Here is a 12,820-nt window from a genome sequence, read left to right as displayed (position 1 = left end):
TTATAACTAAGATCTAAATGTTTTAATAGACGCCCAGCAGATTTCACCAACAAAATCAGCAAAACCACACTTTATGGGATCTACTATTATCAGTTACTCTCACAAACTTTCGACTGTGGGAGAAGAACGGAAAGCAGAACCCCCAATCCTCTGCTCTGTGAAGTCATTTTTGTCTCACATTTAGTCTCCATGAAAGCCTCAAGCTCTGTCCAAAACCTTACTCACTGCCCATGTTTCCTGGACACAGATTTAAAAAAAGAAAATCTGTTTAATGTGATTATAGTAGAAGAAATCACTAATTGCAAGTTTGTTGATTGATAATCATAAGCTAGAAAAATCTTAAAAGGTAATGCCAGCTACGTTAGGATTACTACACAGCAATAACAGACAAAGGAGGTAAAGTTAATGTAGTTTTTTTCACCCAAAGCCAGTGATAACAAATTTACCTCCATTGGTGTTCATACCAATTAAGAGCACATAAGTAAATGTTGCCCTTGGTTTGTTTTATCATAAAAGGGTTTCTAAGCTGGAGTGACTGATGATTATCAGATATCAAACATGTCTTGTCTTGGCTTCACTTCCTGCCGTTGATCCAGCAGTTGGCTTGTAACCTCACCACAGTTTGCCTGGAAGAGGACCAAGACCTGCATCTTCAGCTGTCTTAGTGCTGTTAGTGTGTCGACACCTGAGCATGATTATCATCCACCAGAGTGAAGGAGTTACAATAAACAACTCTGAAACAGGTCTGAGTGTGACATTAGTTTACTTTTATCTTACTTTTTCTGGTTCCCCCTATATGGGTTTTTCCCATAATGAGTACAAGTATAAGTGTGTGTGTGGGTGGGTGTATAAGTGTATCCAGTCAGTCAAACTTGTGTACCTGGGATGCGTGGGCCCTTGAGAGGGTTGGACAGTGCCATTCCGATCTCTGTCATGCCGTAGCGTTCCAGCAGTGTGTGTCCTGTAATCTCCTCCCAGCGCTGCAGAGTGGGAAGAGGGAGAGCAGCCGAGCCCGAAACCATCAGCCTGGAGAGCGAAGGGAAGTGAGGGCCAGTCATGAGGGAAACACAACATGCTCCTAATAACACATTCCTAGGTTAAACTATGCTATAGGAATGAAAATTAACAGGGGAGCAGGTTTATAATGGCCTTGGAGGTTTATGAAATGCCTGTGAAATTTGAAAAACATGTTTCAGATAATTAGGAAGACTATTTTTGTACATCCACGGTTCATATTATCTGCTGCGTTGTCAGACATTTGCATGTGATGTGAGTCAATGAGTAGAGGATTTTTTCCATGGTGTTCGGGGGAGAAAATATTTGCATATTTTGATAAAAAACCATGAAGTTGTGGAAAAACATATCGCCAATGAATTAAAAAAATGCGGACACTACAAACAGTGATGACATGTAACATCTAACAATGTAAAAATTTGTAAAATATGCAATGCGTTATTACATTATTGCTGTGCATTACCAAAACAGACCTCAGCCTATATACTCTTTGGACCAAAATCTCCTATAGTTGCTCAATTGGGTTTAGATCTGGGGACAAGCGGGGGCCATAGCGTATAATTCATTCGTTTTTTAATTCATTTATACGCATCATTTTCATACTCATGAAAACGATTCAATGACACTTTCGGCTGTGTAAGGAAGTAACTTGGTTATGTTTGCCCATGTATCTACGTTATTAGGGCGTTTCCTTTCATTTGTCACCAGTCTGTATATACACACACATACATTTATCCACAAATACATCAACCCATGAGTAAACACCCGTCATTGATCACACAGCCAGTACCTGATCCTCTCTTTGCAGACTGCTTTGACAAAGTCCTTGACGTGAGGCTGTGTGAAGTGCTGATCATAGTACTGGATCAGCTTAGAGTAGATAGTTGGCACGGCCATGAACACATTAACCAGGGGAGCCTCGGAGCTCAACAGCATCTCCCACACCTGGGACACAAAGAGAGAGAGAGACAACACACAGTGAGATAAGCACAACATATAACTGAACAGGGAGGAAGGGAGAGGAAGATAAGGAAAGGCGAAAAGGAAAGAAGTATATCTGATGGATGGGGCCATGCAAACTAAATTATTACAGCCAAATGTATTCTGTGAAAGTGCAATTTTTTTTCTTTTATTTGATGTAATGCCCAGACAGTAGCCTCATACTAAACTTGTCAACACAACGGCAAAAAAGACAAGAAAAAAAGTCCAGATTTGTAAAGGTCAGAAGGAGGAAAACAGCAGACTGCTGTAGGGCAGACCCGGCATGTTGGGCAGTTAAAAGGCCTTCTGTACAGCTACAGCTTTTGACAAATGTGCTTTTTGACTGTTACAGAAGGAGCCACTCACATCGGCCACTGCATCAAGCATGCTGGTTTAAACACACAGGCGTTGTACATGAGCATACATTGTGAACTACATGCAAATATAAAAATATTGTTTAAATATCACATTAACTCACTTGTTCAAGGACAAAGCTATTTTACACAACCAACCCACCCACCCCACCTCATCACACACACACACACACACACACACACACACACACACACACACACACACACACACACACACACACACACACACACACACACACACACACACACACACACACACACACACACACACACACACAGGGAAAATCGCAGTAGATGATGGGAAGACAGCATGAATTAAGTCAAGGTGAACGACAGCTTCTCCAAGTCCTGTCTCTCCCCACCCCGGGAGACAAATGCTCCTCCCCAGCTGCCTTTCATTCCCCTCCCCTCTCAGTCTACTTATCCTCACTTCTTCTTTCATTCTACCTCCGTTCCCCAAGTGCTTCTTTTTCATTCTCTACTTTCATCTCTGACCCCCCATCTTTCTTTCTCCCCTCTCCCCTTCGCTCCCTATCTCACATTCACTTACCTTCTCTCTCCATTTCGTAATTTCCTGCTTCACTGCTTGCGTCTCACTCACACACACACACACACACACACACACACACACACACACACACACACACACACACACACACACACACACACACACACACACACACACACACACACACACACACACACACACACACACACACACACACACACACACACACACGCTCCCATCAGCCCTCTCACCTACAATAGCACCACATCCTTCTTAATGTGCCAGCAATTTCTAGACTCTTCCTTCCACTTCTCCTTTGAGTCATCTCGTCGAAGACTCACCTAATCTATTATCTATTTAACTTCTCTCACCTCCTCTGCTTCTAATAAACTAGCATTACTGAAATATATAGACAAATAGAGCTGAGATGATCAAGATTTGTCAACAGTCTAATCAGATTGGTATCCCATTTCTCACAATATCATTACAACTTGATCAAAACATTGTGTGGCATTCACAGTTCACCTGTACACATACAGAATAAAACTTTGTGCAGCGAGACAGATTATTAACTGAGTGTACCCTGACCATTCTGGGAGGTGTCTATCAAGTGCAGTGGAGCGCTTCCACCAAGTCCAGTCTGGACGGGAGAGGAAGGCAATTTATGTCCGTCAAAGAGCTGAACTCCACCTAGGGGACAGGATGTGATGAGAGCCGGGGGCCATGGCCTGCATCCTAAACAACTCTATGATCGGCTCAGGCCTCAACACTCAACATTGGACTCCAATACATTTGCTAATTCTTCCTGAGAAGGTCTGGATGTTGAATGAGAATGTGTCTGTAGCACTGAGTATCACAAACTGTCAGGGTATCAAAAGTTAGCATTGCTACTAATTTACTTAATCTTTGATAAGCTATTTCCTTTGATCAACTATCATAAATTTGCTAATTCCACACAGTGCTTTATTTATTTAGGAAAGTTTTTGCACAGCGCTGATGCATTTGGGTTATTTTGGTAACAAGAAAAAAAATGGTGTTCTAGAAAAACTTGTTTTAATTTTTAAGGAAAGGTATCACAAATATTCTATCGTTTTGTTATCGGCACTGAAACTGGTTTGGCGCTGCTATCAAAATAAGAGTCTACAGCCGTGCTAGTGGCTCTGTGAGGCTGTACTTTGACCCAGTGGTTGAACGTCACCATGCTAACAAGCTCACAATGACAATGCCAACATGCTGATGTTTAGCAGGTATAATTAGGGTTGCAAAATTTATAAATGCGAAACTTAATATTGCTTGTTATAATACCGTTAGTCTATAACAGAGAACTTAAATGTAGTTGAAAAGAAAAAAAAAAATCTTGGGGGGTAATACATAACCCATTGACATTATTAACCTATGTGTGTTAATTGTATAGCCCACTAACCATAGTAAATCAAAACTGGAATGTTTCCAAAATTCTCCAGCTAAACTTTCAATGGAAAGCAATATTAAAAATATCCAGTTTATTCCCATTAATTCCCTTTTATTCCTGTTAATTCCCATGAAAGTTCCCAAATTGGAATGTTTCCAAAATTCCCCAGTTAAAACTTTCCATGGAAAGTTTCCGGAAATTTACCGAAAAATGTCCGCCCCTTTGCAACCCTAGGTATAATAGTTACATTGATCCCCATTTTAGTTAGCATGCTTACATTTGGTAATAAGCACTAAATACAAAGTACAGTTGTGGCTAAATAAAGGTGTCACGATTTAGATTTTAATTCGAAATCGACCGAAATTAAGTCACAATCTCGAACTTCGAATAAAAAAATGGAATCGTCGATACTGCCACGCCCCTACGTCACACCCGGTCGGCTTAGCTACAGCCAGTCAAAAGACAGCATGGCAACTGCAGATGCAGGAGACCCATCGACAGAATTTGAACCCCCTCCTCTTTCACTGAAGTGTGGAAGTATTTTGGATTTCCAGTGAGTGACAACGTTCGATAGCAGTGACAGCACCGTTTGGCTTAGTTATCAATGCCATTAGCATTGTGGCTAACACTTTTGTTACTTTATTTTTTGACAAATCATTTCGGCTCTGTTTTCTAACACGATGTCATTGTGCTAACCGAGCACCGTTAGCCTTTACAACAGAGCTGCTTCACTACACTTGTTAGATAATGTTTCATTACAGAGTTCTCTGTTGATTTGTGTTTGCCGCTGTGTGCTCGTGGTGGGAAATGAATGTAAACAGAGAGCGGTGTTTTGGAAATGCAATGCGCTGTGACGTAGGTCCCCTTCAAGGCCAGGCTAATGTTGGAAGTCCCTCTAGTGGACAGAATATGTAACAACAACCACATGCTTACAGTGGCATTGACAATGCATAAGCCTGAGTAGTGTAGTACATATTAATAACAGGCTGCATTTGAGAATTAAATCTTCGAATAATGGCATAGCAACCTGTGCTTTAAAAAAACAAATGTAAAAATTGAGAATCGAATCGAACCATGACCTTAGAATCGAAAATGTAATCAAATCGAGGATTTGGAGAATCGTGACACCCCTATGGCTAAATTAATGCTTAATGTGTTAATCAAAATATTAGTTGCTGTGATGAACAAAACAATCCGACCAGTGCTGTGAACCCCAGGCAGAGTATCGGCCACTGTCAGTTTGCAGCAGCACTTGAAATAGACTTTTGTGTGATTTACTGGATCACAATTCCTGCACTGAAATTTTTTGTCACTATCTACAGGCAAAATCAGAATAAATCAATGCCGGGCTCTGCTGCCCAGGCTACCCTTCAGAGATTTTAGGAGATAGAAGAGACAGACTATCGATTACTTCATCATCAATGCACTGTTACTTCAGGAGGAGGAGAATAAAGGCTTTTTTTCTGAGGTTGAGAAGAGGGGTTTTGCGGTTTGGTACACAAGGTCAGGGATAACAGCTGAATACTGATATTACAGTGTAGCAATACCAATGTTGACAGATACATATGTCCTTTAAAGACCTTTCCTTTCCATCTACCTTCAATGTCATTAAGCTGTAGAGGTCCTGACACACACACACACACACACACACACACACACACACACACACACACACACACACACACACACACACAACACACACACACACACACACACACACACACACACACACACACACACACACACACACACACACACACACACACACACACACACACACCTCCCTTCTAAGGGCCAAACAAGCACTATCATCCTTCAATGTCAGCTCATCGATTGATCCGCTGCTTAAGCCCCTGCCGTGAGTCGGCATTGGTCAGATACAAAGCCACACAAGGCAATTCATCACTGAGCCCCAAACACTTAGTTTGACAGTCAGAGAGGGAGGAGGATGAGGAGAGACTGATAGAAGGAGAGAGGGAGCGGAGATGAAGCGAAGAGAAAGTTGGGAGAATACCCTGATAGAGAAATAGGAATTGATGTAGAAAAAGCTTTTTCAACCCAGCAGAACCTTGTCCACACAGTACTTCTGAAACTGAAATACTTCTTAGCCTTACTCTCAATGATTACTTGGCTCTTTTTTTCGGATGTTTTAATAAAAAGGTTTTCTGTACCAAGAGAAAGAGTTAGAAAAAGAAAGACACAGAGTGCAGTCGAGACCTTCTGAGGATGGAATTCAGGCAGCATGACGCAGGTGGCGCCCACCCAGAGTGGGCACAGCAGCTTGTTAACAATGCCATGCACGTGGTGGAGGGGCAAGGTGTGGAGGATGACGTCATCTCTGGACCACGCCCACTCTGAAACCAGACACTGGACCTGAGGGTGAGGGGGGAGACAGGAGAGGGAAGAGCGAAGGGGGTCAGCAGCAACCTCAATCAGCTTCCACTGTTGCAGACATTTGTTCTGATAATTGTGAATTTGAGTGCAATTTTGTTGTTTTACTTTTTGTACCTAATTTCCTCCTAAACTGCTATATTCACACCTCAATTAGTAATTTCCAGCTGCTGCAAGAATTACTTCTGACAACCCCTGCGGACAATGAATTTAGTTGCAGTTGAAGAGCATAATAATAACTCAAGATTATTAGAATATAACTGCATTATGGTCTATTGAGACTTTGTTAGTGGAGAAAACTGTATACATCTCTTCAACAATTAATTTATCCCTGCATGATGTGCAAACTGTAAGTATAGAAAGAACACCAACAATCTAGTGTTTATCATTTATGTTTTGAAATACCATCATTAAAACTGCTTTGAAATTAAATATCCCAGCATGATGTCATGTCATTGTAGGTTTTTGGCAGTTAGCAGGAATATAAGAGAAATCACCAACAAAATAGCCTCAGTTCAGTAAAGCCAATTGTTTTGTTGAAGTGTCTGATTTATCACATTTAAGAAGCCAGTTGTTATTATGCAATAGCACATTTTAAGTCTCATAACAGGCCTGAATTGTAAAAAGTGGATTGCTGAACTATTTCTCACAGAAATTACTTCAGGAATTAAGGATAAGAACGTTGAAGTTCTTCTAGTAAAGTCAATTTTATTTATATAGCTAAAAAAAAAAAAATTCTGTCTCGCCATTATGGTTCATTTAATTGCCAAAATTAGATTTGATTATGGAGGGCATGGAAACTGATTGAACTTTATCTTTGTGCTCCTGAAACTACTGCCTGTGTATAATTGTGTGAGTTTTATGTTTGTGACTGTGAATATCAAGTCATGGAGGAACATTTGAAATTAAATGTGTTATAATAGGCTTAATCTAAACACTACCTTTGTAAAGTTATACTGTTCAACTTCTTGAGGCTGTGTGAGATAAACTGTTCATGCAACTAAAATGGATTATTTGTACCTTAGAAGTTGAATTGCATTATATTGCATATGAGTTTTGGTTATTGTGTCCTGTTCACTGTATGTTTGTGTAAGCAGATAATAAAGTATAATATTGTCTTGTTTATAAACAGTGAAACTTCCACCCCATGTTTCTGAATGTAAATGCAAAATAATAGATTTTTTATTTTGCCATTCACTGGGAGAAAGTTGCAGAATAGCTGTCTGTGTAGGCACTATCAGGCATTTCAATACCTAAAATGATGCAAAGAACATTCAGTGTATATCAAAGACATCAAAAATGGTGGAAGATTGGGATGAGATCTTACATTTGGAAGTAATATATAATTTATTTTCCTTCCAAGTTTGCCTCAAGTCTTCATGCACATTAACCTGACAGAAGAGCTTTCCAGTGACTGACAACCTGATGTTGTTGCCTTCCAAGACAGACTCACTTAATCATTCACTCACTCACTCACTCACTCACTCACTAACGCTAACCAGAGACAAATGAAGCTCGGCTTTCTTTCAGGAGGAATTTAATTTTCCACACTATTAGACATGTAGGTCAATTTCGCTTAAAAATATACAGGAAAATCTTCAGGAGATCTCTAATGGCATAAATTAGTGATTATTCAGAAAGCTCGACTGAAACAAAAGAGGAATGATGCTAATCAGGGAGTCAAATGTGGGTGTAGGGATGTCGAAACACTTCTTGCACTCAAAAACATGCATACATTTAATGGGTCTCTATTTGTTGAAGCTCTGGATAGTCCCTTTATAATCTCTGTCTGCACTGCATGACATATCAAATACCATGGTTAAATAATGCAAATTTAGAAGACAAACATGGACAGCATGACAAAGAAAATTTACATTTCTTGCGTAGATTTCTGACTCGGAGTCACTAATATCTGAGCTTCCTACAAGCGCCTCAACACACCAACAAGGAGGCACCACCCACGAAATATTCTGATGACTACAGACATAGTATATTACCTAGTTAGATAGTTAGATAGTATATTTGTAATATTAAATCAGAAAAAAGGTAAGTTTAATAAAGTCCCCTTGTATGAATTGAATATTAACTAACACAGAAACATTACAAATATTTTAAATATTACCATGCTGTTATCAATTAGGTAAATTAATTAAAACAGGATTACATAAAGACTAAGGTGAACAAAAAACAACATATTTTTGTGTACGTTTCAATTAATGTTGTGTTTAGCTGCCATGAAGGTTTTGGATAACCACAGACAACCCACACTGCTCGTTATTTTAACTAGCCATCGCATTTTAGTCTATTAGCACAAGCTGTCCCATCTTCTGCTATATCAAAGCTGTTTACCAACCTATTTGACTGCTGATTAACATGTCCTCAAACTAGAAGCAAATGAATCTATGACAAAAAGAAGTTAAAATGTAATTTGCTTTGTCTCCAATGTAATTATGGTTTAAAAGACAACATTTACCATGGCTTGGATGCTGCTGTGTGTATGTAGAACTCCCTTGGGTCTCCCTGTGGTACCACTGGTGTAGATAATCATAGCTGGTCGATCCGCCCAGTCCGTGAAGTCTCCTGTCTCACTCTCTTGGGTGTCTGCCCCATCTAAAGTGCCCAGGTTAGAAGTAGGGGGCAGTGTCAGGCAGGGCAGCCCCAATCTCTGTGCTAGTGGCTCAAGGGTTTCAGCATAGAGATGCCCGGCCACCAGCAGTGAACTCTGGGAGTCAGAGATGATGTATTCCATCTCAGATTCAGGGTGTTTTCGGTAGAGGGGCACCGCCATCGCACCACTCATCCAAGCCGCCCACTGTGCCACTGTATAAGAAGCATCATTAGCACACAGGAAGGAGATTCGTTTTCCTTTTAGACGCCCAAAGTCAGAGTTGAGAGCGGTGCTGATTCTACCTGCAAGTCCTAAGCTGCTGCAATACAGCTGCTTGTAGCTGTGGCTGCCACTGTTGTCTATGATAGCAAGCTTATCTCCAAATGCTGGAGCCCTGGTAAACACTGGCTTGTGGTTTATCCTTGATGATGGTGCTGTAGACCATCTATGAGCCCCTCTTTGAACCACAGTTCCAAGTAGCCATTGCCCTGGCTTTGATGGGCTATACATTCTGTGAAGAGTTGCTTTCCAGTGAGGCCACTTCAGAGAGAGGCAGGCAGCAGAAACCAGTCCTGACAGCATGTTTGAGGTGTTCAGACCTTCCACAGTCAGAACCTCTTGCATCCGCTAGTATCAGACCTCTGTGAGTTGACAGGAAACAAAGGCTTAGTTTTATCAAGTAGCACACAAAGTTTGACATCTTCTCCTGAAGGCAAATACCATATGGGTGATTCCGGTTTTGGATAACATTTTTGGCTTCGTATTTTCTGAAAATTCAAATGATTGTATTTGATGTTTTTAACATTTTGTCAGAACAGTGCCATAATAGCTATGAGGAATGCACGTTGGCCAAGCTTAGGGGCTGAACATATTATAATTATGGGATGTTTTTTGTACATTTTCCACCCGGTTAGGGACATGGGGAATTAAATCAATTAGAAATAAATGTATATTTATATGCATTTCATGTACCTCACTTAAAACAACATACCAAACACGTAATGTTGTGGTTAAAATATTTAAAAAAAACCTTGCCTAACAGGGTTAAATGGAACATAACAGGGTGGAACCAAGTAGGCCTCTAACAAGTCAGATTCAGATTCACCATATCCACTGATTTCTCCCTTAATGTCCTGCATGGTTAACCTACTGTATTGACTGGAATAATAATAATAATAATAATAATAATAATAATAATAATAATAATAATAATAATCTGTGGGGTTCCACCCTGTTAGGCATACATAACCTAACAGGGTGGAATTTTTTAGCTAAGTTAGCTGTAGCTCTTTGAGTTAGCAACATTTAGCTAGCACACACTCTACAGATGAACAGGACTTAAATAACTATTTCTAACATGTTTTTAAAAATATTTTATCCGATAAACATTTTCCATAATATACACTAACAGGGTGGAACTTTAAGGGTGCCTCAAGCAGGTGTGTCACATGAAATACAGACTAACAGGGTGGAAAAGGACTGTGGGGACATATAATATATTATATAACTACAGAAAACAAATATAGTTTCACCAGATTTACTTCCTTGACTAAAGGAAGTGTGTCCTAGTCTATCAAAGTAATAAAGAATAAGTTGAGGTTTTTATCATTTTATGGATTATATTTATTGATATATATTACATTGCATTGGGGACATGCTGAATTGAACGCATATACCACAGAAAAAGGTGCTTTAAAGAGATGTAAAAAAATAAGTCATTTATCTGTTAAAGCAATAGAAAACATCTTAACACATAATAAAATTAATTTGTTAAACATATTTGTCTAATTTTAGACAATAATAAGAATAAGGAAATCATTGGGACATGGAAATTTGATCCAAAACAGGAATCACCAATATGATAAGTATCCTCCTGATCTCCTTTTGTAAAATGTAATCGACCAAATTGGCAATCACTTTTCCTTCAATTTCCATTATCTCTATCACACTCACTGCACAGGCTTAAATGTGTTTCTTCTTCTATCATCTTTAAACATGGTGAGCAGAAAAAGGGGTAGATTGAAAAAAAAATATTAGTTGATTAATTGAAAAATGAAAGGAGCACTCCATCAAATTAGTATTGCACTTTTCTTTTAAAGATGGAAGAATTACAAAAGAATATTTTGTAAAAATCGAAGCAGCAGAAGCTGAGAAATTCTGACTATTGGTCTCAAATATAGCTCAATCCCTGGACTATACTGGATCCTACATTTTCCATAATCCATTGCACGTACCCCACAACTCCAGTTTGTAACGCCGGCTTCCTGACACATATATATTATAGTTGACTATAGGACCTCCCAGGCACAGGATCTCTCGGTGATAATTAAAGTGCAGTTAAACCGGTGGAGTGTCTCTTTAGTTATTAGCTAACAATGTTGAGTTTTTGTGCGTAACTGTGTGATTATCACCAATATTTATGACTCTTACATGCTAAAATCAATGTTTTTACCTATTTTTAATAACGTCTATAAACATGCGAGGTTTAATTAAAAAGGTAGATTATGTTTAACGATACACTTTTCACAATAATAACGTTATTCAGTGTAACTCGACTAAAATCAAGTTAAAACAATGTCCAGTTACAACAGGGACTGCTCTTTTTGTAATTGCCACTAGCGTTAACGTTGTCGAACAAGTAACTTAACGTTAACGTTAAAGCTAATGCTGACCCGATGATGCTGATCCCATGATATTTGAGATTATGTAACGTTAGCTAGGTAATGGTAACGTTAGGTAACTGAAATTGACAGATGAAAGACGACCCCGCTACTGACCGGACCTCAGCCCAAAATACGGAACATAAAAAGCCCTATTCTACAGAGAATAATATATCAATATTCCTACAGTAATAACCGTGCTCAGCTGTTCACATAATGTACTTTAATTCATATTTACCTTGCCCAAAACATAACCGGTACGTCTTGTAGTGAAGGACGGCGCAACGGCATTACTCTTCCGGCATGAAACAAATTAAATGGTTCCTGCCTCAGAACAATCCATGCTGCAAACCCAGCTCTTGTGTGAAGACTGAGACAAAAATACAGTTTTAATCGGCCAACATTGTGTTTTGTTACTTTGATGTCGTTTTACTTACTCTTACTTCACTACACGAATTGATTAAAATGCACAATAACACAGATACTTATGAAATTGTATTGCTTTTAGGATTCATTATTATTATTTTGTTTTAGATCATTCAGCCTTTTATATTTTTAAATGTTTCACATTACATTACATTACATGTCATTTAGCTGACGCTTTTATCCAAAGCGACTTACAATTGCTATATATGTCAGAGGTCGCACGCCTCTGGAGCAACTAGGCGTTAAGTGTCTTGCTCAGGGACACATTGGTTGATGTATCACAGTGGGAATCGAACCCGGATCTCCCGCATGATCCGTTATCATGATATGCGCCATCACCACCCCCACACATGATCTGATGCAGTGCTTTGCACAAGGGACACCACAGTCATTTCAAACTTCCTTACAAGTTTCATTACATGCCCACAGATAGCTAGTTTCAAATTG

The 12,820-nt window shown here is 39.4% G+C and overlaps 1 protein-coding gene across 2 annotated transcripts in view; it reads right to left on the bottom strand.

Annotated features, from left to right (window-relative positions):
• The window catches only part of acsf3 (acyl-CoA synthetase family member 3), a 42,031-nt gene extending 29,742 nt beyond the window's left edge, over positions 1 to 12,289 (bottom strand). For both annotated transcript variants that reach the window (XM_039795601.1, XM_039795604.1), the window contains exons 1-5: positions 12,186 to 12,289; positions 9,153 to 9,928; positions 6,506 to 6,661; positions 1,805 to 1,959; positions 881 to 1,026 (exon numbers count right to left, since the gene is read on the bottom strand). In XM_039795601.1, the coding sequence (XP_039651535.1) occupies positions 881 to 1,026; positions 1,805 to 1,959; positions 6,506 to 6,661; positions 9,153 to 9,911 (1,216 nt within the window). In that variant the 5' untranslated portion in view covers positions 9,912 to 9,928; positions 12,186 to 12,289. The remainder of the gene's footprint in view (positions 1 to 880; positions 1,027 to 1,804; positions 1,960 to 6,505; positions 6,662 to 9,152; positions 9,929 to 12,185) is intronic.
• Positions 12,290 to 12,820: the final 531 nt, after the last annotated feature.

Source organism: Perca fluviatilis, chromosome 3 (genome assembly GCF_010015445.1).
Source record: "Perca fluviatilis chromosome 3, GENO_Pfluv_1.0, whole genome shotgun sequence".
In the NCBI taxonomy this organism is placed as follows: Eukaryota; Metazoa; Chordata; class Actinopteri; order Perciformes; family Percidae; genus Perca; species Perca fluviatilis.
Note: the sequence above shows the minus strand (reverse complement) of the source record. Positions and strands in the feature narration are given on the sequence as shown.